General features: G+C 45.5%; 1 protein-coding gene and 1 long non-coding RNA gene across 8 annotated transcripts in view; one reads left to right on the top strand and one right to left on the bottom strand.

Moving 5' to 3' along the window:
• Window positions 1-24,320, bottom strand: part of LMO3 (LIM domain only 3) — a 96,386-nt gene extending 72,066 nt beyond the window's left edge. Inside the window, exon 1 of one of the 5 annotated variants that reach the window (XM_079993085.1) lies at window positions 23,489-24,320. Coding sequence is in view for 1 of the 5 variants with exons in the window: in XM_079993083.1 (XP_079849209.1) it covers window positions 17,465-17,783 (319 nt within the window). In the remaining 4 variants the exon portion in view is untranslated. Of the gene's footprint in view, window positions 1-17,464; window positions 17,956-18,278; window positions 18,417-18,720; window positions 19,000-19,111; window positions 19,329-23,488 lie in introns of those variants that run through there. The other 4 variants (XM_079993087.1, XM_079993086.1, XM_079993084.1 and 1 more) reach the window with 4 other exon arrangements.
• The window catches only part of LOC307225327, a 37,647-nt gene continuing 31,947 nt past the window's right edge, over window positions 18,633-24,332 (top strand). For all 3 annotated transcript variants that reach the window (XR_013842889.1, XR_013842890.1, XR_013842891.1), the window contains exon 1: window positions 18,633-18,744. This is a non-coding gene — a long non-coding RNA (uncharacterized lncRNA). The remainder of the gene's footprint in view (window positions 18,745-24,332) is intronic.

Here is a 24,332-nt window from a genome sequence, read left to right as displayed (position 1 = left end):
AAAAAGCAACTGCTTAATATCATTGAGCAGGGAGTTCCAAAGAGTAGTCAAATATTGATTCTCCGCAAGTGCGGAATGATAATTATTTGGATCTCCCAATGTTGTTTTGAATGAAGCGCAGTGGCAGGTCTTGTCTATAGCAGGAGTGTAAGGAGATTCCTGCTGGATCAGAATGCAGGTCCATCTAGCCCAGCATCTTAGTCTTTTAGAGAGTGGCTTTCCAGGTGCCTACAACCCCGCCCCCCACATAGTGCAGGCCTCCCCTAGTGTCGCCCCCTAGCAACTGTTATCCAGTGGCATAGTGCTTCAGAACTGAAAAGTTTCATAGACCCAGGGCCGGATTTAGGTTTGATGAGGCCCTAAGCTACTGAAGGTAATGGGGCCCTTTATATGTCCAGCTGTCCTTTGCCAACAACAAATTGTCACTGTTTTTTGTGTTGAATATATGCTATATGGTAATTTATGGACCTAATAGGTATCTAAACCCGTTTGCACATAACAAATAGGAACCTACACAACACAAAACACTGTTGCTGTATGCAGGTTTTATTTTATTTGTTTTTTATCTTGTATTTTGGAAATGTACATCCAGTTTTTTCCCTTTAATTTTTTTTGGGGCCCCCAAGAGAGTGGGGCTCTAAGCTATAGCTTGTTTAGCTTATACATAAATCCGGCACTGCATAGACCCATCACGACCAAGGACCATTAATAGATATGTCCATCATGGCTAAACCCCTTTTAAAGTCACCACATCTTTTGGGAATAAATCTTGCAAGTTACTTGTGTGTGAAGAAATGCTTCTTTTGCTTCTCTATTGAGACTACTAGCCAGTAGCATAAATGCCTGACCCAGAGTTCTAGCATTATGAGAATGGGAGAGAAAAATGGCTCTCGATCCACTTTCCCACAACCTTCATAAAAGGTAGCACTGGGCAATATCTGGTTTTCAACATCATGATATATCACCAGCTAAACATCACAAGATATATCACAATGTCTGAAATAAGAATGGAGCTATGTAGAGGCATTGGCTGGCTTCATTATTTTTCCTGCATTGTGATTTTTGCATAGTACACACACACACACACACACACACACACACACACACACACATCATGATTTATGATATATTGCCAGGTCAAAAATTATGAAACTGATTTCATGAGATGGACTTAAAACTGGTTTTGGACGATATATTGCCCAGCCCTACTGGCTAGTCAACTTTTCTTGCTTAACTAAAAAACAGCCCAGAGACTTTTACCATTCCACAGCTGAAGGGAAGTACATTGACTTTGCACACCAAAAGTCCCAGATTCGATCCTCACCATCTCCAGGAAGGGCTGGAAAAGGCTTCCAGCCTGAAACCCTGGAAAAAGCCTCTGCCAGTCCGTGTAAAAGGTAAAGGGTAAAGGGACCCCTGACCGTTAGGTCCAGTCGTGGCCAACTCTGGGGTTGCGGTGCTCATCTCGCTTTATTGGCCGAGGGAGCCGGCATACAGCTTCCAGGTCATGTGGCCAGCATGACTAAGCCGCTTCTGGCGAACCAGAGCAGCACACGGAAATGCTATTTACCTTCCCGTCGGAGCGGTACCTATTTATCTACTTGCACTTTGACGTTCTTTCGAACTGCTAGGTTGGCAGGAGCAGGGACCAAGCAACGGGAGCTCACCCTGTCGTGGGGACTCGAACCGCCGACCTTCTGATTGGCAAGTCCTAGGCTCTGTGGTTTAACCCACAGCGCCACCTACGTCCGTGTAGACAATACCAAATTAGGTGGAGAAATAGTCCGATTTGGTATATACTAGTTTCCTAGGTGCTCCAATTTACTTTGCTCACTGCACCATTTCCTCACCAGCTGCGGACTCCCCCAAACACGAGAGCAAATGCTGGTGAGAGGCAGCTCCACTCAACCAGCTCCACTAAACAGCCCTGTTAATGTTCACTTGGTTTCCAATTAGGCCTGCAAGCTGCTGGTGTCCCTCCCCAAAATAACAACAACCACCGGTCTTACTGCTTCCCTCAAGATTTCTCAGCCGCTTCTCCCAGCTGGCTAAAAAAATTTCATTTCAAGCAAATTTTGATGGCAGTGCTCAAAGAACTCATGCTTTCTCAGTCCTATTCCACTTCTCCAGCATATAGGCATTGTGTTGAGACGTGTCAATGCCACAAAGTCAGAAAGCAAATGCATTTAGCGCTGACTGTCATCAGCACACATGTGGTTCAAACGTTTCCTTTTTAGACCGCTTACTGTCTTCATGTGAAATACAGGGGGCTGGATCCAAAAGTCCCCACCTTCCATCAGAGGAAGGCTCTGCAACATTGGACACTGCATACAAATGCAGCGGCCTGTCGCTGGCAGGTTGGGAGCAATGTTCAGGCAGGATTACCGTAATTAAGAACGACCGCTTTTATTTCGTTTAAATGTGCACGCTTGGGATTCCTGTGGCATGAGTGCAACGGGACAGGTGAGACGTCCTTAAATACAGTGAGAACTATGCATGTGTCCACCAGCCCCTGGAATGACCATTTTCTCTAGGCTGGAAATCATGCCTTCAGGGCCTCAATTCCCCAAATGCTAAGAAGGGGTCCTCAAAGAGGCCGTGTGCATTGGCAGAAGTGTCCCAGGTTCTGCAGAGAACAGGAATGGGAAGAGATAGGAAGGAAGAAGGCCAAGGAAGGTCAAGGCTGGTCTTAGAAAGCTCTATTTAAAGCCCTTTGTGGCTTAGGACCCTTGTATTTACGGGACCGCCTCTCCTAGTATGCCCTGCAGAGGATCTTAAGTTCCATGAATAACCATAGTTTAGAGGTCCCGGTCCCTAAGGAAGTCAGACTATTCTCTACCAGGGCCAGGGCCTTTTCAGTGACGGCTCCGACCTGGTGGAATGCTCTGTCCCATGAGACTAGGGCCCTTCAGGATTTAACCTCCTTCCATTGGGCCTGTAAGCTATTCTGTCTGGCCTTTAATTTGAATTCAGCCTGATCTTTCATTTCCCTTCTCTTCCCTCCCCCTCCCCTTTTATGAAGTTTACCCGCTATGAGACCCCACAGCTAAATTTCCCCTGGCCTCCTCGCTGGCCCAGGAGTAGAACTAATTCAGCCAGCTAGCCCTGGTGATTATCTAATGTTTATTAGATGGATTTCCCCTAAACTGATTTCTGAACTTTGAATTTTACTCTTATTCGTGTTTTTATACTGTATTTTATGTTGCTTTTACAATTAAGTATTTTAAATTTGTTGTTAGCCACCATGAGCCCGGTTTTTTGAACCAGGAAGGTTCAAAATACATAAATTATAAATTATTATTATTATTATTATTATTATTATTATTATTATTATTTTATTATTTTAAAGAAAGAGAGCAGGGCAGATGGCTCCCCATTTAAAAACAAGAACCATGATTGAATGCTCAGCCTCTGCACAGATATAATACTGAGTCTCTACAAACCTCGGTTTGAAGAAAGCACCCAACTAGGAGCTAGCACCCAGGAATAGAGAGGACAGGATAGTAGCCAGAGAGCTCCTCATAACGGGTTTTGCTTGCAAAGGTCCCAGATTCACTCTCCAATGCCAAGTGATGGAAGAGATCTGCTCTAGGGAATTGGGGATGGTAACAACTAGATTGAGTAATGATCTGCCCTGGTAGGTGGGAAGCTTCTCATGTTCAGTGGGTTATAGTCAACCACATTCTGCCCAGGAGAAATCCCACTGAAATTAAGGAAATGCTAGGTTAGAATCATAGAATGACAGAGTTGGTAGGGACCCTGAGAAACATCTAGGTTCACTCTCTGCAATGCAAGAATATGCAGCTGTCCCGTACGGGGATTGAACTTGCAACCTTGGTGTTATCAACACCACGCTCTAAGCAACTCAGCTATCCAGTCATGTTCATTAATCTTAATGGGTCTACTCTGATTATGGCCAGCACTAGATGCAGCTCTGTATCTTTGAATATTAGCGCACAGATGGAAACCATCTTTTCTTTTCAGTTCAGAGACTGAAATATGTGGAGGTTTCGCTGCAAGTCACGAAGGAGAGAATTCACTTTCTTCAACAATACTCCTTGATGTTTTAATTCTTTATATAACAATTAGCTGGATCTGAATCTTACACACTGTGTAACCTATTAATATTGTGGCAGTGCTCGTGCTGCTTCTACAATGCAAACGAGGTGGCGGTCCCTGCCCCAAGGAGATTGCATGTCAAGTTTTAAGAGGGTAAAGACAAAAGGAAGAAAAATATTGCGAGCAAATATTGGTAATGATGATGCAACCCTCAGAAGTTAAAAAAGAGATTTGGTTTTTAATCACTGCTTCTATCAGAAACTTTAACTCGTGCTCCAGGGAGAGCTAACTGAAATTAAAATTCCACTGAAATCTGTGGGACTTTCTCCAAAGAAAGCATGTGAAACACATAAAACCGTGACTCTGTATCTTATTTATATGAAAGAAACCTGGCTTTGTTTAATTGTAAATGGAAAGCTTGTCTATACTGCAGCAGCCTACGTGCCCCATTTAGTTACAGGCAAATAAGAGAGAGGATAGGATACACTGATTTCAAATGTTATCCACATCCACTCTTCCCATTCCTCAGTGGGTGGGTGCGGGGAGGCTTGGAAAAATAGATGAGCTTTGCAAAAGGTCAGATTGGCATCTGTCAGTGCAAGGCAGGGGAAAAATTCTAGCCAAGAGCTCGCTACAAAATAAATGCTTACCCGCCCACTGTTATATCTGGGGGCAGCCGAGATTTATCGTTTTCAACAGTCGCAGTAAGCGAGTCAGCTGCATTTAGAACCTGATGTCTAAAATATTAAGTGCTATGAACAGAAAGGTAGCTGCCTAATAGCGGTGTGTCATTTTGGTAAATAATATCAAGTTTCAAAGTTGCTCTGTTCTGCAGAACCCATAACTTTTCACTGGCCTCCAAAGGACCTCTCCACACACTGCAGTTTTAGGTGTGCGTTTAATTCCCTCCCACCACGTGAATGCAATAAACAGGCACCCACAGATAAAATGTGCTTTCAAGACCAGGGTTAGCTGGGATTTGTCAAGCGTGCATTCCGTGGAAAATTAACCCAGATCTGTTTAGCTTATCATTTATTTTAATTATTATTTTTTGAATGTTTCAGGTCATTGTTTTAACTGGGGTGTGTGGCTTACTGACCATTTTCTAAATACCTTTGAGGTTTTATTACAATCCAGTGGTATATAGATCTTCTGAAATTAATAAATATTGCAACCTACGAGCATCACAATTACTGGAGGAAAATACTGGAGAGCTTATTTTTCCTTGCAGCAAACACATGGCTGTAGATGAACTAAACACCCACATAGACTGTAAGGTGCCAGTGTAGGCTCAGAATAGGCAATATGGCATTATTTATTATTTTATTATTTATACCCCGTCCATCTGGCTGGGTTGCACCCGGGCGTCTTTGTCCATACAATCCACCCCACTGCAACAGAGGCAGGAGGGACTAAAGGCTATGGGATGCAGGAATAATTGGATTCAGTTCACATTTAGAGGTAAGCCTACCTATTCTGAATTCTCTGAAACAACAGGAGACCCAAAGCACAAGTTTCCGTTCAAATTCGCACTTCTCCGAATTTTGCAATGCAGTTCTCCAGCCAAGAAAGAAATACAAAAATTCACATAGTGGGGCAAAGTGCCCATAAAAACACACATTTTCGCTTAATATATGCATTTAATGGACACTTTACCCCATTATCTGCTTTTTTCAGGTGAGAGTGGTTTGCAAAATAAATAAATAAATAAATAAATGTATATTTAGCAATATTCCATCCAAACATGTGTATACTGTATTAAGGAAAACTCATTAAAATTGTGGTGTTTTGTTTTTTTAAATAAAATAAATCGGAAATGATGTGGAGAACTAAAGACTGGAAACATGTGAAACTGAGGAATTGAAATTGACAGATTTGCCCATTGCAAATTTGATCGTTTTTCCCCATGCCCATTTTGGGGTGATTCTGCCGTCCCACTTCAGCCCCATATGATGATGATTTCTTACTGGCCCTCTGCCATAAAGCTCCTAGGGATAATTTGGAGCAGGGCTTTGAGTCTGGCTGCCCCTGGCCTATGGAACAGCATCATTGTTGAGATACATCACAGCCCCTCCGTGTGTTCTTTCTGGAAACAACTGAATGCTTTTTTAAAAAAGAAGCTTTTTCAGCTAAATGCAAAAGGCTGTGCCTTAGGTTTAAAAACGGTACAGAATGAACACCTGTTTCCAGTTGTTGTTTCTGTAGTGTTTTTAAAAACTATTTTTTAGAGTACAGTCATACCTTGGCTCCCAAACGCCTTGAGAGTCGAACATTTCAGCTCCTGAACGATCAAAACCTGGAAGTGTGTTTCCAGTTTTCGAATGTTCTTTCGGAAGCCAAACATCCAACGGGGCTTCTGTGGCTTCTGATTGGCTGCAGGAGCTTTCTGCAGCCAATCAGAAGCTGTGCTTTGGGAGCCGAACATTTTGGAAGTTGAACGGACTTCCGGAATGGATTCTGTTCAACCGAGGTATGAGCGTATGATGGTTAATTTCCTTGAGACATACGTAAAGGAGAATTTGTAAATAAATAAATAATAATAATAATAATAATAATAATAATAATAATAATACAGAATTAAATCAGTTTAAAGAATTAAAACAGCCGTCATTGTGTAGGAGGGCTCCCTAACCTTCAGGACAATGCTGAAGGAGGAGTGCAGAATGGAAAGATCAACCACATGAACTGCCTTCAGCTCACACAATCGCTGGATACAATAAGCAATATGCACATCACCTTTATAGAGCAAGAAAGTCAGACACCATAACAGATGAACTGGTGAATTTTAAAGTCACAGATTTGAAAGCAAGTGGAGGAAAAATTGCAACTATTAATAAATGTATAATAATAATGAAATAATAAGGAAGTTGAATTAAACTGATGCACAGAACTGCTCTAAGGGTAAGGCGCATTCAGTGCGCAAGTTGCTCCAAAAGCCCTGTTCAGTTGTTATTCCCTTCTTCCAAAAGGGACTCAGCATTTCCGAATATCCTGATTAAAGGGGGTAACTAAAGAGTAGGCTTTCAATACAGGCTTGTGAAGGACGAAGGGATTCTTCCTGCCCATTTCACATACAGAACAATGTGCTGCCCATCTTTCCTAGCGGAGTTACCCACATCCAACAATACTGGTTCCATCTCACAGGCAGAAAATTCTCCAATATTCCAAAGAACAGATTTGGCTGAATGGTTCAGTAGAAAACGGACAACAACGTAGCAAGGCTTTTCTTTCTACTATGGTACAAACTAAAAGCTGCCACCTGATTTAGCAGCCCCATTATGCAGAAGAGTCCCTAAGAGCAGAGCTACATGTTTTGAAGAAAGTAGGGTGGGCATAGCTGTCAACTTTTCCCTTTTCTTGTGAGGAATCCTATTTGAAATAAGGGAATTTCCCTTTAAAAAAGGGAAACGTTGACAGCTATGAGGGTGGGTGGGCGTGACAACCCTCCTTTAGCTACGTAAACACCAAATTGGTGGTAGCATGCATTTCTAAAAGGGAAGACGAAAAAATCTGTGGGGTGTGGGTGTGTACTTTTTCTCTTCAAGTGCAGCCTCCCAACCCATTCAAAAACTGCTTTGTCCCTTGGCCAGACTGAGGTTAGAAGCAGCTGCAGGGTAAAACCAGTATGAGAAGTAATTGCAAGGCTGAATCCACAGGCATGGAGTATGGCACTGATGCACCCCTGATCCTCTTCATTCCATCCACATTGACTGGTAGACCAGTGACTGGGAAACATGAATTTGCTAACAAACTCTTAATGCTTCTGAGAGTGCTGGGAAGTCATTGCTATTCTGATAACCAGAACCATTTTAGGCCACATTCACCTTTAAAGCACCACAATACCAGCTTGCACAGTCAGGGTATCTCCCGAAGAATTATGGGAGTTGCGGTTTGTTACTGATACTGACAGTTGTTAGGAGACCCCCCCCCCCTACTCCTTTCACAGAGCTACAATTCTCAAGAATTCCCTATGAAGACTGTTAATACAGTCTGGGAACTATAGACCTATTCCCCCATTAAAAAACAAAACAGGGAAGAACTGTACGGCAGTATATACCCCAAATTCTGCCATATTAACTCTTGCCATTTTCCAGGTTAAGTGGGCTGCAAATGGATTTTTTTCTGGAATGAAACAACACAGAAATGAGCACTAAGCATGTACTACAGTCCATTAGTTTCCTGGAAGTGGCTTTCACATCATGTGAAAGCTCAAAACTAATGCAGAAATTAATAGTTGGGAAATAGGTCAGGGAAATGGAATAAACTGCCATGTGAAGGCAGATTTGCATTGGCCTGATCCAGCAGCCTCTTATTATGATCAGGGCTTCAGTCTGACTATGATGCCAAACTATTCCAATCTATCAGAGGGGTGGCACACACACTGCAAAGCGCACTAGAGTGGTGGCACACTGTCCTATTTTGGATTTGTTTCATGGCATTCTTGCCAAAGAGCTTAGGAAATGGTGGCAGGCCACTTACTCAATGCACACAGGCATTCTTGCCAGAAAGAGTTCTTCACTCATTTGCACAGAAGTCATTTCTCTACTGTGCTATCGCCATGCAGTGTGTGTACATAGGTATAGACTCATAGGAGCCCCACATGACAATAAGGCTGATCTTGAGTCTCTTGCCCACCAGAACATAACCCTGCGAGACGGAACGGGGTGCAATCTGGGGAGATAACAGCTCTACCCATGTTTGTTATGCTCTCCTCTCTCCCTCTCATGCCCGCAAACACAGCAAGTCATTCTTGGCAACTGCCAAGGTGCCAGAGCTCTGGAAGTGTTAACTGTTGACCCATTTACTTGTGCTATTGCCTTACCCCCTAAGTGCCCACTCAGCTGATCAATCTACAGAAATTGGCACCGTTGAAAGAGCCACATAACACCCATTCCACATTTGTAAAGAACCCATCTTTTAGTGCGGCAGCGAGCCCACACTTTCAAACTCCCTATTGACATCGGGCAGGTGACTTCACTGTACTCTTTTCAGCGCCTGCTAAAAACTTTTAGACACACCTGTCTAGATATATTAGAATGCTGACATGTGTTCTAAACTGTTTTTTGAGCTTGGTTATTTTATTTAATTTTAAAAAATGTTTGGAATTGTGGCTTTTAACTGGTTTTTTTGCTACTCAGTAATGTTGTTGTTTGCTTCTTTTTGCAAACCACTTTGAGATATTGTTACAACCAAGAGATTTAGACATGTTGCAAAATCTATCTATCCCTGACCTCCCTTTTGCAACAATCCATTGAGAAGCAGGTGGGTTAGAAACTGTGTTCTAGGACACTGTAGGAAATTTAAAGGACAGCTCCAAGCTAGCTACCACTAGTGCTGCCATTAGATAAGCCCAACAGAGCTGGCCCTACCATTGGGCGGAGTGAAGCATCTGCCCCAGGCAGGGGATTTTGGGTGCGATGGAAGGAAAGCACTGTTGGTTAAATTTTTATTATTACTGTTACTCCCAGGAAGAGACACTTGAGATGAGGTTGGGATGAGATGGGGCAACATGATCTCCTGCCTCAGGTAGCAAAATGCCTTGGGCTGGCCCTGCTTATAGGGGCCCACCAGCATGTGTTATGCCCAGGAAGTTCTCCCCACCTGGGAAGGGGCCTCAGATCTCAAAGGCAATGAACTTATTTCAAGCACTATAGTTAGAGCCTTCAACAAAAGAACATAGAAAACTGCCTTGTTCCAACTCAGGCAGCTGGTCCATCTAGTTCAGTATTGTCAACACGGTCTGGCAGCAGCTCTCCAGAGTTTCAGGGAGAGGCCTTTTCCAGCCCTACCTGGAGCCACAAGGGATTTAACTTGGGACCCTTTGCATTTTCCCTACAACTGAAGCTAGGACGTTTCCCCTAACATACACTCCTCATTCATATGAAGAGCTGCTGGGAAAGAATTCAGGTTCTTAAGTCAGGCTAGGCACACAACACAATTGAAGGCCCACTCTCTCACCCAAAGCATCCTGGAAATATTAGTCTACTCCTCACAAAACTGCAATTCTGAACACATTTCACGAACTACAGCTTCCATGATCCACCCCCCCAGCGGCAGGAGGAATGTTTTAAATATATGCCTTGCTGTATTTTACATGGCCTTCAACATGAGTTGACCAAAAACTAAGCCAGGCTGTGTACACACTATAACTTTGAAGCACATTGGAAGCACATCTGTTCCCTTTCAAGAATTGTGGGCCCTGCAACTGCAACTCTGAGTGGTGAAAGCCCAGAAGTCTTTGAGAGAATACATGTGCTCTGAATGTGCTTCAAAGGTATCATGTGTACAAAATCTAAGTCTGTGGGAAGGGACACAGCCTCAGGGCAGAACATCTGCTTTGCATGGAGAAGGTCCCAGATTCAAACCCTAGCCTCTCCAGATAGGGCTAGGCAAGAGTCCCTCTTTGAAACCCTGGAGAGCTGCTGCCAGTCAGTGGAGACAGTGCTGAGCTGTGTGGGCCAACACTCTGACTCATATATAGCAGGTTCCTATGTTCCTTCTGAATTCCTTTTGAATTATGGTGCTGGAAGAGACTCTTGAGAGTCCCATGGACTGCAAGAAGATCAAACCTCTCCATTCTGAAGGAAATCAGCCCTGAGTGCTCACTGGAAGGACAGATCCTGCAGCTGAGGCTCCAATACTTTGGCCACCTCATGAGAAGAGAAGACTCCTTGGAAAAGACCCCGCTGTTGGGAAAGATGGAAGGCACAAGGAAAAGGGGACGACAGGGGACGAGATGGTTGGACAGTGTTCTCGAAGCTACCAGCATGAGTTTGCCCAAACTGCGGGAGGCAGTGGAAGACAGGAGTGCCTGGCGTGCTCTGGTCCATGGGGTCCCGAAGAGTCGGACACAACTAAACGACTAAACAACAAATGTTCCTTCTACATCAGGCCACCCGTTCTCACATTTCTGCAACACAGCCTCTAACCCCATCACCTTTCTGAAAGAAAACGAAGCAAAGAATCCTGAAGGAAGAAAGAAAAGGGCCAACAACTAATAAAATCGTAATTTGAAAACCAATAAATAAAGCTGCAAATTGGACAGAGGTGGAACCGGGCTTTCTTTCACCTGGGTCAAAGACTCGGTTTGGCACACACACACACACACACACACACACACCTCAGCACATTTGTTCTTAAAGGCACATATTGCATAAAAAGGAGGCAAGATTTTATTTGTTAACGTTTCTGTTACAGCAGCGCAGCTTCCAGAGGCTTCAGCTGAACTCAAGATTTGCACTTGAAGGTTTAGAAATGTCAAGAAACAGTTTCCCCAAAAGTTTTGAAGCTTAACGAGTTCCTCCATGTTTAATTGGCTTTAAAAATAACAACCCGACTTCAGTAGCCTAAAACACGGCCAATTCTGAGAAAGAAGAAAAAGAAAGGTTGCTCATGTTTGTTGTTTAAAAGAGGCTGGAGAAAAGAGAGTCTCTCCAAACAGTAGAATTGTGTGTCCAGCACAGAGAGTAAATAGCTGGCAGGCTGGAAGCCTCAATGGCACCCCTCTGGAGTCTTCACCTGGGGCAAAAGTCCTGGCTCTTCCCCCCAGCTATGGCACTGACTTGGGGAGTACTTTTCGAGGAGCAAACCTATGGAACAGAACCTTGGACTGAGAACAGTCAGCAGGGGTTGCCTGGCAATTGGGCAGACACCCTGCAGCTGAAGGAACTATTTTTTTTTCTTAAGGAGAAGTGGAGCTGGATGCAGAATCGTCAAGATCCACATTGCAGATGAGGTCATGCTACACAGCATTTGACGCGCTGCTTTCTATTGAAGGCGGTGGCTGGAAAAGTGATAAAGAGGTTTACCTCTATTTGCTGCTTGCTTGCAAGAGGTGAGAAACACCTCATTAGCACCAACCTCTACATATTGAGCCTCTTTAGAAACCAGGGTTCCCATAGTCTTACCAAACGGCAGTGGGCAATGGCAGAAGCAGCATTTTTTTTTACCTTAAGCATCGCCTCAGCCAGATGCAGGCAGCATCTATCATCAGAGAAGCAGGCATGGGAATTTGAAGATCGAACAAGCAATGCTTGGCTCAGAACCGCAGGTAGAAAACAGCCGTTTTGTGGAGAAATGCAACAAAGGCGTTAAGGATAAAGTAGGGTTCTGCCCAGGCAACCACAAAAGGATTCCCTTCAGTCAAAAAGCCACAGTGACAGGAAATGGGGATACCAAAGTGTCACACCCAAACTTTTAATTCCTGCTAAGGACGTGGGTGGCACTGTGGGTTAAACCACAGAGCCTAGGACTTGCCGATCAGAAGGTCGGCGGTTCGAATCCCCATGAGGGGGTGAGCTCCTGTTGCTCAGTCCCTGCTCCTGCCAACCTAGCAGTTTGAAAGCACGTCAAAGTGCAAGTAGATAAATAGGTACCGCTCCAGCGGGAAGGTAAGCGGTGCTTCTGTGCGCTGCTCTGGTTCGCCAGAAGCGGCTTAGTCATGCTGGCCACATGACCCGAAAGCTGTATGCCGGCTCCCTCAGCCAATAAAGTACGATGAGTGCCGCAACCCCAGAGTCAGCCACGACTGGACCTAATGGTCAGGGGTCCCTTTACTTTTAAGCATCGTAAACATTCCTTAGTCGAGGGATAACCAAGATGGTGGACTCCATAGTTTTTGGACTTCAACTCCCAGCAGCCCCAGCCAGCTTTGTCAGGGTTTGTGGGAGTTGTAGTCCATTAACTTCTGGAGGGTCCCTTGTTGGCTATGCTTTCCTTAATTCTATTATACAGCTATAGGAGACACTGCCGCCGATCCTGTTCCCCAGAAAGACACATCTAGTGCATATACATGACAGCAACTCATTCACAAAAACCCCAAACCTAAGGAGTGCCTAACACTTATGCAGCACATTCTAAGCATAGCTGTCAATGTTTCCCTTTTCTTGCAAGGAATCCTATTCAAAATAAGGGAATTTCCCTTAAAAAAAGGGAAAGCGTTGACAGCTATGATTCTAAGTGTTCAAATAACTTTCTACATCCTCGATGCTGCAAGATGTGTCAATATTATTCTCATAATGTGGGATCGAACCGAGAGATAGTGACTTGTCTTAAGGCCATGCAGCAACTCAGGTAAGTTTTATAACCCAAGGATTTTGACTCAAGGGATTAGCCCCTAAAGCTATACTGGGATACGAATATAGTTGCATACGTATATAGCTCATCTTTTGAGGTTGTGCAGAAACTTTCCCTCCAATTTCTTTAAACAAACAAACAAAAAAAAAAAACTCTCCCCAAAAGATGCTTCCATTTTTCCGTTTCACTGTAGGACCTTTCAGAATTTCAGTGGGTGCAAGGTTGAGGCAGGGGGTGACGTGCGAGTTTTATTTCCATTAAACACTTCCCCAGTCCTCTGCCCATACTCTCCCCCAGCTGCCCATGCGTCCTTATCTGGAAAAGTCCCAGGAGAGGAGTAGTCTCATGGCATCTCCCTGGTTTCCAATCTGAAGCTCATGAAAATGGCTACTGAGTTCCCGAGAACGGTCATAGTTCCTGAACTGCAAATTGTATGCAGAAGGTCCCAGGTTCAAATCCTGCCATCTCCCGCTAAGGCTGGGAGAGGACCCCTACCTGAAACCCTGGAAGAGCCAGTCAGAGACCATACTGAGCAAGCTGGACTAATGGTCTGGCTCACTATAAGGCAGCTTCCTTTGAGATCAGCATGCTCACTGATCTTGAGCAAGGGAAGTTCTTCTTTCACTTAAAAACAAAACAAAAAACCTTCCCACGCTAATTTCTTTAAAACTAAAAACACTTTCCTTCAAAACAAAAAACAGCAGCAGCTGTCAGGTGCATGGCAAAGAGCCTCCCAGCATTCCAGCGCTTACTGCAAAGTCCAGCCAAGGAGGTCATTAGGCTTTCAGGAAGCCAGAGCATCCAAGAAGCCGGCAGAGTATTTGTAGAATGAAAGATTCACATCAACACTCCCATGTGAAATGAAAGTTACATACAACAACAACAAAATGCCTCGTCCATGAGGATCTCACAGTGGAACAGGTTCCCATGGGAAGTTGTGGACTCTCCTTCCTGGGAGGTTTTTAAGCAGAGGTTGGATGCCTATTTGTCATAGATGCTTCCTGCAGTTGCAGGGGGCTGGACTAGATGGGGGTCCCTTCCAACTCTGATTCTCACCAAATTTACCCTCTCCCTTTTGATGTTTTCCAGATGCAGCCTCTTTTCATATTAATTGATCAAGAATGGGGGTGGAATACAACGCAGAAATATTTTTTTTGGGCACAGCACTCCTTTAGACAGCCATTCTTGCCATATTAGATGAATGCAAAGAAAACCCACAAAGGAAAAAATCCAATGCAAAAAAAGCAATACCCAACCCAACTTTCAGTTTAGGAAGTGGCATGTGCTAAATCAAAGCCAGGTTGATATAGCAAACCACTGGCCATCTTTTTTATAAGTAGAGCTGTGCTTTTGACATTAATACAGTCACAGCTCAATAGCCTGCCAAGTTTTCAAATGAGAAATAGTCACCTTAGACTTGCTTGGCTTAAGGTGGAGGTTTTGCAGATTAAGACAGTTCTGTTGCCCAGCACAGCCTTCCCCCCCCCCCTCATTCACTACACTCTCAATTTTGGATTCGCGGTGCAAGGAAGCCTGAAACTTCTGCCCATGCTATAGGGCTCAAGACTCGTTGCACCAGTTTGTGGTTGGGAATGAGGTGCATGAAACCATCACATAAACTAGGATGCTCTGCTGATGTTGCAGGCAATGCGCCAGGCATGCAGATTAAAGCTTTTTGTTAAGACTCCTACAGGTAAGTCTTTCAAGCCCATTGATCTCAGTGGTCGCCTTAAGCACACACTCCTGCTGAAATCAGGAGGATGGGGTGGGGGTGGTTTGCATATAATGCACGAGAATGCCAAAAAGAAGATATTGACTTGTCTCCAATTGCTTGGGCCTCAAAAATGAGCAAGCATTGAGCTCAGCTCCATAGCTTAATCCTTCCTTCTTAAAACACTTGTCAACTTTGCAGCAAATGTTATTTAAGGCAACTGAACTATGGCTGTTTCCTTCACCCCAGTAGCATCATTAGGAATAAAGTTCACACCATGTTTACTGCATACAATATTTCCACATGTAGCATAACCCTACAGAAATTTACATCTGGTATTTTTAAAAGCAATGGGACATTTAGAAGGAGACTTCGGAGTCAGCATGTAAGTGACCAAGGCTTGCTCTAGAGGCAAAACTATACAGCTTCTGCTAGATACCTTCTAAGTACCTAAACAATCCTATGCATGTTTATTTAGAAGTAAGTCATATTGATTTAGGTGGTACTTGCTCCAAAGTTTAAAACATAATTCAGTTGTATCCACTATGAACACAACTGAAGCTAAGATGCTACAACTTAAAAATGGAAGAGCAACAAGGTAGCCATGCTGGACCATAGGAAGAAGAAGAATCCAAGTCCACTTGAGGGAAATTGCAAAGCAACACATTTATCAGGCCAGCTAGTTGCCAAAATGTTAACCAAGTAGCGTGCAAGCTTTCGAGTTCACCAGAACACTTCATCGGGCAGGACAATAAACAAAACAAGTTGTTCGCCATCTAGCCTGAGGAACAACAGTTTGCTTGCAACAGTTTGGCCTAATGAAGATGTTTTCCCACTATGGATTTCTTACATTATGTTCAGACTACACGCGAACAACAGAAATATCAAAGTTTTGTGGTTAGGGGAAGTACCAATCAAAAGGAATAAAGCAACTGTTCAGAGCTCCCTCCACAACACACAATTATTCAGAGAGGTTTGGGATGAAGGGGCGGAGGCCTATTTTGAAGAAAGGCATTTTGATAAATAAACAAAGACTTTACTCCCAGCAGCTCAGGAGTCAGTCATTCAGGTCGACTGTGCTTGGAAATTTTCCTTCTGCCCCCGAGGCCCCTGCTACTTCTGAGTTGTTTGACGGTTTAAGGGAAAGCATAATTAAAAAAGAGAGACGCACAAATGTGCAGCATGGTGATCAGGAAGAAGCGGGGGCCATTTCATTTTAAAAACTCTGGTGAGCTTTTAATTGCCTGGATCGCATTGTGAGCCAGCCTAACGCTCGATTGCTTCCATTGTGGTCTCTTGTTCTCTGCTATTCATACACACACACACAGAGGGTGAGATTCTGTAGTTCATACAACAAAAGTAACTGCAACTCCTTCGCACCCAGGAACATCACCACCACCTTAAATCACTCCTATGTTGCACTTTAATTGTTCCCTCCCCACAAACAATTATTATTAATTTGATATATATATATATTGCAACAGCACCATTGAAGCGAGAGGCTGGGGAAAGTGTTCTAACTTATTTGTGAGTGGCAGGGGAAAAAGACAGGCAGCAGCCCCACAGCTGGGAGAACCAATTCAGAAGAAAGAATCTGGCAACTGCCAAGACGACAAAAGGGTTCATTCTGCCTCTCTTTAGCGCTGCCCCCTCCTTCCCCCCAACTTGTCATGATCGTCTAAATTTCTGAGAGCTAGTTGGGGGCCTAAGAGCTTCCCTGTAACCCTTTTTAGAGAGCTGGGAGAATGGACAAGTGCCAACACCTCCCCCCCCCCAAGATGTAGAGAAAGAGGACATTTTCTTCCTAAAGTCCCTTACCCATATACCCTTTTAAATACACAATATTTCCTCCTCCACCCCTTTTCCTATCCTCTCTTTCCCTCTCCCCCATCCAACCTCACCTCTCTCCCAATTCAATGTGGTGCTGCTGGAAGCCAATTTTTATTCTCTCAGCCCCCACCTCCTTTCTTCCAATGCAGCTGTAAGACTCAGAGAGATACTGACATTTTTCCACTCTTATCAGTTTAATTACAGTTACCATGGCAGCAAAGTGCTAGTGGTTGGCAAAGGCCAACAAGAGATTTGCAAGAGTGAGCTCAATTTTGATGCAGTTCACATGCAAAATAAAAAAATAAAAAGCCACGATAGAGGAAACACTCTCTTTAACAACAAAGAAGCCCCCCCCCCCGCAATGTTAACTACAAGCCAGGCGCCTCTAATTTCTCTCCCCATCCCTGCAAAGCCACATGTGTGGGCTGGGCTTTTGTTATGTTGTTTTGTTTTGCAGGGGAAGAGGGACTTGGGGGGTGGGAAGGAGAAAGTGTTTCGCAGCTTTCTGCGGTCGCTTCACCCGAAGTAAAATAAATAAATAACTGGCTTAAAAATAAAATCTAGAAGCCTTCGCCTACCCAACCAAGCGGCAGCGCGCATTTCATAACACAAGCTGAAGTCGGGGGGGGGGAGGCATTACCCCCCTCCATCCCCCAAAATCTCCTCCTCCTCCTCCTCTCCAAAACATCCAGACTGAAATGCACGTCTGCTCAACGCTCGTCAAGGTAAGGGAGGAGAGATAATATCTATTTAAGAAAAGAGCAACGAAACAATCGATGGCAACCTTACCGAAACTTTTCTCCTTTTTCTGCATGAGTTGATTTAAGGACTCTCGGGTAGCTCCTTCGCATTGAGCAAAGCAAGAAGCGGCAAGTGTGTTTGTGTGTGTGTGTGTGTGTGTGTGTCCGTGTCCCTCCCCGTAGTTTGGGTCAAGTGGAAGAGGTTTGCGTTGAAAGCGAAGAGAGAACAGGGCTATTGTGCAGAGCACTTTGGAAAGGGGGTGGAGGGATGGCGGGTGGGGGAAGCGACTGCTGGAAAAAGCGACACCTCTACCAACACACACGGCAGGCACTTGCAAGCGGGCGAGATTATGCACACGCACACACATCTATCTTTGCAATGGTGGTGGCGATCTACAAAGAGCCACATGCGTCCCTAACTCTATCCGCCCCCGCGGTCTTCTTTTTAAGCTCGGCGGTAACAAATGGATTTGATTAAACCGTCACATGCAGCGTTTGCACAAGCCTGTCTCGGGATCTAAGGCAGAGAAGGGGTGGCCGGGCGGGCGGGACCGAGAGGAGAAATGCACCATCACAAGAAAAAGAGGGCTAAATATCACAATTGCCCATCGGATTGGTCCCGTCCCCCCCCCCAACCTCTTTCCTCATTTTCGGCCAAGGCTGCACCGAGTAGAGAAAACCCATGCGCAAAAGGTGGCCTTTCTCCCACTAAAAATTGCAGGGCGCTTAGGGTTAAAAGACAGGACCCCCCCCCTCCCTCCCTTCAAGCTTCATTAGAAATAAAACCGAGGGGAGCAAGGAAGAAAAGGGATCCGATTCTTAGGAGGAGGAGGAGGAAAGGGAGAAATGAAGTCGGTTCTCACCATCGCGTTTCACGCTCGCGCTGTTTGGCAACCAGGAGCGCGCCAGCCGGATTTGGCGACGCGGTTTAAGGGAAAGGGCGAGCGGGCGTTTGCTCCCGTTTCATTGTTTAACTTCGCCTGCGCTTCTTGCTCGCCAGCCCTCCAATCGCGCCGCTCTTTCGCCTCCTGCAGCCCCCGATCTCGCATCTCTCTCTCGTCATCATAAAAATAAGGAAAACCTCCCCTGATTTAAACACACAGGCACACACACGCACACGCCGCGGGGGAAAGAGCGAGGAGCTGGGGAGCCCCAAGTTGCGGAGCAGAGAGGAGACGGGAAAGAGTCGAGGAGGAGGAGCAGGATCCCGACTTTATGAGGGAGGGGGAAAAGAACAGGACCCCCCCCCAAAAAAAAATCTGCCCCCGGGGCCAAGCTGGCGTGGACACCGCTGCCTCAACTTACCTTCTCAATTAAAAGCAAGGCAAGGTGAGTTCAAGAAACCCCGGCGCTGCTCTGGATGGAGCTGGTTCTTCCTTTGGGGAAGGTCAGAAAGGAGCATTGTTTGCAGACAGGAAAGAAAAGTAATAAGGGAAAGGAGGACGGGAGGGTTGGATAGCAAGGACGCGACTGCCTGTCTCTGGATTTTATTAGTATTGGTATTATTAATAATAACCATGAAGTCCTCACGGAGCCGCCAAGTTAATTGGGTTGGCCTCGGCAGAGCTACAGGTGTCCTCCTACCTAGAAAGAGAGATTTGGAAAGGCATCGGTGGATCTCCGGAGTCCAGGGCTGATTTCCTCCGCCACCACCCCCTAACCAACCCCCCTCACCCCCGTTTAAAAGGCAACTTACCTAAAGCAGCGTGCTTGGAGCCGAGCTGTAGGAAGTCAGAGGCTGTATCAACTGCAGGACGCAATCCCTTAACCAGCCAGACATAATACAGCAAAGGGGAAAAGGTCACTCTTGTTATTAGGGAGACGGCCAAGCGCCGCTTGCGCGCTTGCAAAAGCGAGCGAGAGAGAGAGAGCGTGTGAACGTGTGAGCTCGAAGCTGCGGCTCGTGGCCGGTTTCAGGCTATTTACCGCGACTCTCTCATATGTGCCCCCTCCAATCTTTCTCGTCCCCCTCCTCCCCCTTTCCTTCCTCCCTCCCTCCCTCCCTCCCCCTCCTCTCTCTCTCTCTCTCTCTCTCCAACGCGCTCCCCCCTTCTCGATCTGCGGCTCTGCAACAACCTCCCTCTCGCAAAGTGCAAAGCAGCCGGGAGACAGATTGGGCTTTGTCGCTAATTTCCCAGGGTGAAAATTTACAAGCCTGCGAGTTCAAGTCAGAGGGAGGGAGGAGGGGGGAATGGAAAAGAAAAGCATATGCATATGCTAGACATGAGCAGCGGGGACAGCGGCAGCCGGCGAGCGACCCACCGGCTCACGCGCAAAGTGACCTCTGGCGCGGAGAGAGCAACTCCGCGCTGCCCAACCGAAGCGCAGCTTTAACCTGAGAAGAAGCCTCCGGTTTGAATCTGCTTCCCAGTAAGCATTCATAGGATCCGGCTGCAGGGCTCTAACGCCCCCTGACCCCCTCCCCATCGGGCTGGCTGGTTTTCTTCTGTCCTAAGTGGGTGATCAAAACGTCTCGACTCACCCAGTTTTAAACACCATTTCCGCAACGCCTGCAGACCTCAGCACCCATGCATGGTCACACACACTGCTTTCTTACTCTCGAGAAAAAGTGAGATTGTGGCCGGAGAGGAGTAGTGGTGGGAAGCGGGGGGGGGGGGGTTAGAGTGGCGCTTTCAGGACCGTTATGTGAGAAGAAAGTCTTCCTTTTCGTGCGCAACAAAACTTTCCCGCGCTAACTGAGGAACTGCCAATAGCGCGCTTTTACAGAAGTGCGGACAAAGGACCGCACTTTGACCTCCAGTTTCCTCTGCATTTTGACACTTGCACAAACAGTAGATCCCACTGCACGTGGTTTGAAAGCCTGTATTGGGTCGAGCTAAAGGATCCTTTCAATTTTTCTTTCTTCCTTTTTTTTTAGGGTGGGGGAGTTAAGGGGTGTGACAGAGATGCGTTCTACCATCCCTCTCCATGCTCCATCGAACCAAAGCAAAGGCACTTTACCTGGGAGTCAGTCCCGATGAACTCAGCGGGACTTACTCCTGAGTAAACATGTATTGGACAGTGTTCCGGTTGGACAGTGTTCTCGAAGCTACAAACATGAGTCTGACCAAACTGCGGGAGACAGTGGAAGACAGGAGAGCCTGGCGTGCTCTGGTCCATGGGGTCACGAAGAGTCGGACACGACTAAACGACTAAACAACAACAACAAAGCATGTATAGGAAGGCTCTTGCCCCAGACTGCTCCCCTGAGCAAAGGCGCATCACAGAGGCACTGGAGACAATTGTTGTTGTCTTTGACCATGGAGTTTTCTTGGCAGGGATACTGGAGTGGCTTGCCGGTTCCTCCTCCAGGTGGATCACGTTTGGTCAAAACTCTCCACTATGACCTGTACAATAGAGGTGTTTAAATGACAAACTGCAATGTTGATTCCTTACCCCCACCCTCAAAAACATAGGATATTAAATATTTGTCAGCCCTGCTGCCGTGCCTTTATATCTTGCCTTTTGCAGGCTCGAGCCTATTTATTGTGTAAATAACCACCACCCTCTCAGAACCCCCGCATCTTCTATTTTTTAAGAGTCAACCCACAGCTGGTAGAGAAGGGGGGAGAGGGGGGTAAAAACCGATTAAGAATTTGTGAATGCAGTTTGCAGACTTCAAAGTGTTCCTCTGTTGTCTGCCATTAGGAGCCTCACACTAAGATTGTCACAAAGCCTTTTTTTTTAAAGATGTCAGCTTAGAATTCCCCATCCTTAAAAAAAAAAGAGAAAAGAATGACAATCATTATTAGAGAGGGTGCTTTCAAGACCCCCAAGAAAAGCTTTTAAGGCCTTGGAGAGATTTGACATCCTTCCTTCACCCTCTTCTCTCTCCCCTCTTTCTCCCCCTCCCGATAATCCAGCAATTCTGATCAGAATAATAATAATAATTAAAGCCAAAGCAGGAGCGCAATGTGTCTTCTCTTGAAGGCACACATTTAACTCCTGGGTTTTCTGCCCCCACCCCCCACCCCCGCGCCTCTGCCTAGGACAGTTCTTCATTTAATTTAGCAAGCTGGCACTCATGCTCAAGCGCTGCGAAACCCAAAGTGCACTCTGATCCAGGAGTGCGCGCGCGTGGATGTGTGTGTGTGCGCGCGCCCCCAAAAGCAGCACACCCCCCCCCCGACACGCTTCCTGTTGATCCGATTTGCACAAGTGACGAGGGAGAGGCGGTAGCCGAGACCTGACACCCGGTTCCCTTTCAGGCAAGAGGGCGAGTTTTCATCCCAGCCTGGAACCCTCCAGACCGCCTCTGTTTACGCGCTGCATCTACAAACACCCCTCCTGCCCCTCTCCGAAGTGACCCAGCAAAGTGTGTGCGCGTCTCTCTCTCTCTCTCTCTCTCTCTCTCTCTCTCTCTCTCTCTCTCTCTCTGCCAAAGCATTCAAGAGGAGGGGGAGGAGAGAGAGACGGAGAGGTTATGTGTGAAGAAAGGGAGAAATAAAATCAGAACAAATGGTACAGCTAATGAGGACAATTAAATTAATTATGTTAAAGGAGATGAAATTCTCTCTCGCGCTCTTTTCTCTCCCCTCTGCCCGTTCCTCCTCCTCTCCTCTCCCCCCCCCTCTCTCTCTCCAACCCCCCCCCCCCCGCCATGATCTGTTACCCCTCGCTGGCAACGGCGCCTCCGTAATTCATGGCAACTGATTAGTGCATCTATGCAAATCTTTGTTTAAATCATTCAACTAATTAAATGATGGGATTATTCCTCTGCCTACGGTGACATCATGCGCAGTAATTAGTACTCTATTTGGACTGTGGCAATAAGATACCCGGTGTCAACACCATCCTGCAATAGACATTAAGCACTTTGTCACTTTTGGCGCTGTGTGTGTGCGTGTGCGCGCGTGTAACAAACAGCTCCGCATCTAATTGCAATCGTTCCCTGTTTCTCCCCCCTCCCACTCCACCAATCAAGGGATCTTTTTAAAATAAAGAGAGAGAAGGGGGGGGGGGAGTTGGTGAGTAATATGCCAAACCACATGTGTAAAGGAATAAAATAGAATAGTTAACATTCAGCTCCACGCCATTCATTTCCCCCTAAAATGTAATGATAATTAGATGGGTCATAAAATGCTCTTCTTTTCATTATGACTGATGAAATGCATTAAAGCTGACAGGGTATTACCTGACAGTAATTAGGTTTTGTCATGAATTAAATTATTTGAAAGCAGGCTCTTTCCCCAATCATGCAATTTACAGCAAGAAAATTATATATATATATATATATATATATATATGCGCGCTATAGCAAAATAAAAAGAAGGGAATGAAGGATAGTAGAGGCTATAGCAAAATAAGAAGGGAGTAAGAAGAGGAAAAGCAGTTTCTCCCTCTTTCTTCAGAATCATATGAATTATTCACACACAAGCAAGGGGTGGGTGGGGAGAAGGAAGAGGGGAGAAAAGTGAAGAGGAAGTGGTTTATTACTTTAAAAAACACTTTGCACAGATGTGATCGGTAGTGTTGTGTCGGAGATGAAAAACCAAAGTACCCAAGGTGTGTGTGAGGGGGGGGCGGGGGCGAGAAGAGGAGGCAGAGATACAGGCGAGAGCCAAGTGATCTAGTTGAAGAAGAGAGGCACGCCGACACTGGGGCGAGGAGGACCAGAAACCCTCCTCAGCTCCGCTGCTTTCGGGCTCTCCCCTCCGCTTCCAGCTCTGCCGTTTCCAAATACCTCAAACCGGGATCGCCACAGAAACAGGATTTGTCGGTATTGTTTACTTCCTCACGTTCTTAAAGACTCAAACCCAGACGGACAAAAACACACATTCCTTTCGGTTCCCTCCCTCCGTCCAGTGTAGTTACAGATGGAGGCCGGACACACAGTGAAACATCACAATCTTTATTTTTCTTCCCCCTAAAATGTTTCAAAACCATCACCAACAACTACGGTCCTTTTCTTTTACCCTCCTTGCTGGAGGTTCTCTCCACACATCTTCCTTTTTTCCACTTTCCTTTTTTTAAAAAAAATGCACGTACAATTTTGCAAGGTGGTGTTATTTAAAAAGGATGTTAAGATTTTCTTTTTAAAAAGAGAGAGAGAGAGAGAGAGAGAAAGACTTACCTTTGTGCAAGAGAAGCCTTCTGCAGGAAAAAACAATAACGTAAAATAATTCTTCCAAGTTTCACAGCTTGGACACTTTTGTCCTTAAAAAAAAAAAGTCACCTGCCAATTCTTGAAATTAAAATTTTTCCCTCCCCTCTGATCAGTAATATTTTTGTACAGTCCCAGAGAGAGATGCCCGTTGTGATGTACACCTCTTATTGTGGAGCAAAAAGACAACGAACATGCAAGGAGGGAGAAAATAAGATACCAAATCCTGGTGGTTTTTTTTTTTCCCTCTTTAAGAAAAAAAATAGATGCACGCACCCCCTCAGTTGAAGTGCAAAAAACCTCTACTTGATCACCACATCTCCCCTTCTTCTCCCCCACTTGAGTTCCAGTAGCATCAAATGGGAGCAAAATCCCAGATTTTTCCGCTTTGCTGCTGCCTGCTTTCTTTCTTTCCTCCCCCCCTTTCCTTACTTTCTTCCCCAGCTGAGCGCAAGACCTGAACGGGCCAGCTCTCCTCCTTCAGTATTTAAACACCTCCACCAGGTCCCTAGTTAGCAGCTCTCTTTGGCTCATCCAAGAAGCTGACAAGTACGGTTAGAGGAGGCTGTACATGTTGCTCTAATGGACCTCATTAAGTTCTACTTACAGATGTTCTCTTAACATAATTGATCTGCGGTGAGTTGAGAGGACTGCAGCTTATTCCCTAGCCCCCAATTATGGTTGGGTAATTAGATCCCCAACCTCCAATTTTTCACATTCACCCTTCTAACATCCCAAAATATCAAAGTATCTCTTTCTCACCAAAGCTCCCTTCCCTCCCCTTACCGGACTCCACTCCACTCACTGTATTGAC

This window comes from Podarcis cretensis, assembly GCF_951804945.1.
Source record: "Podarcis cretensis genome assembly, chromosome: 10".
Lineage (NCBI taxonomy): Eukaryota > Metazoa > Chordata > Lepidosauria > Squamata > Lacertidae > Podarcis > Podarcis cretensis.
Note: the sequence above shows the minus strand (reverse complement) of the source record. Positions and strands in the feature narration are given on the sequence as shown.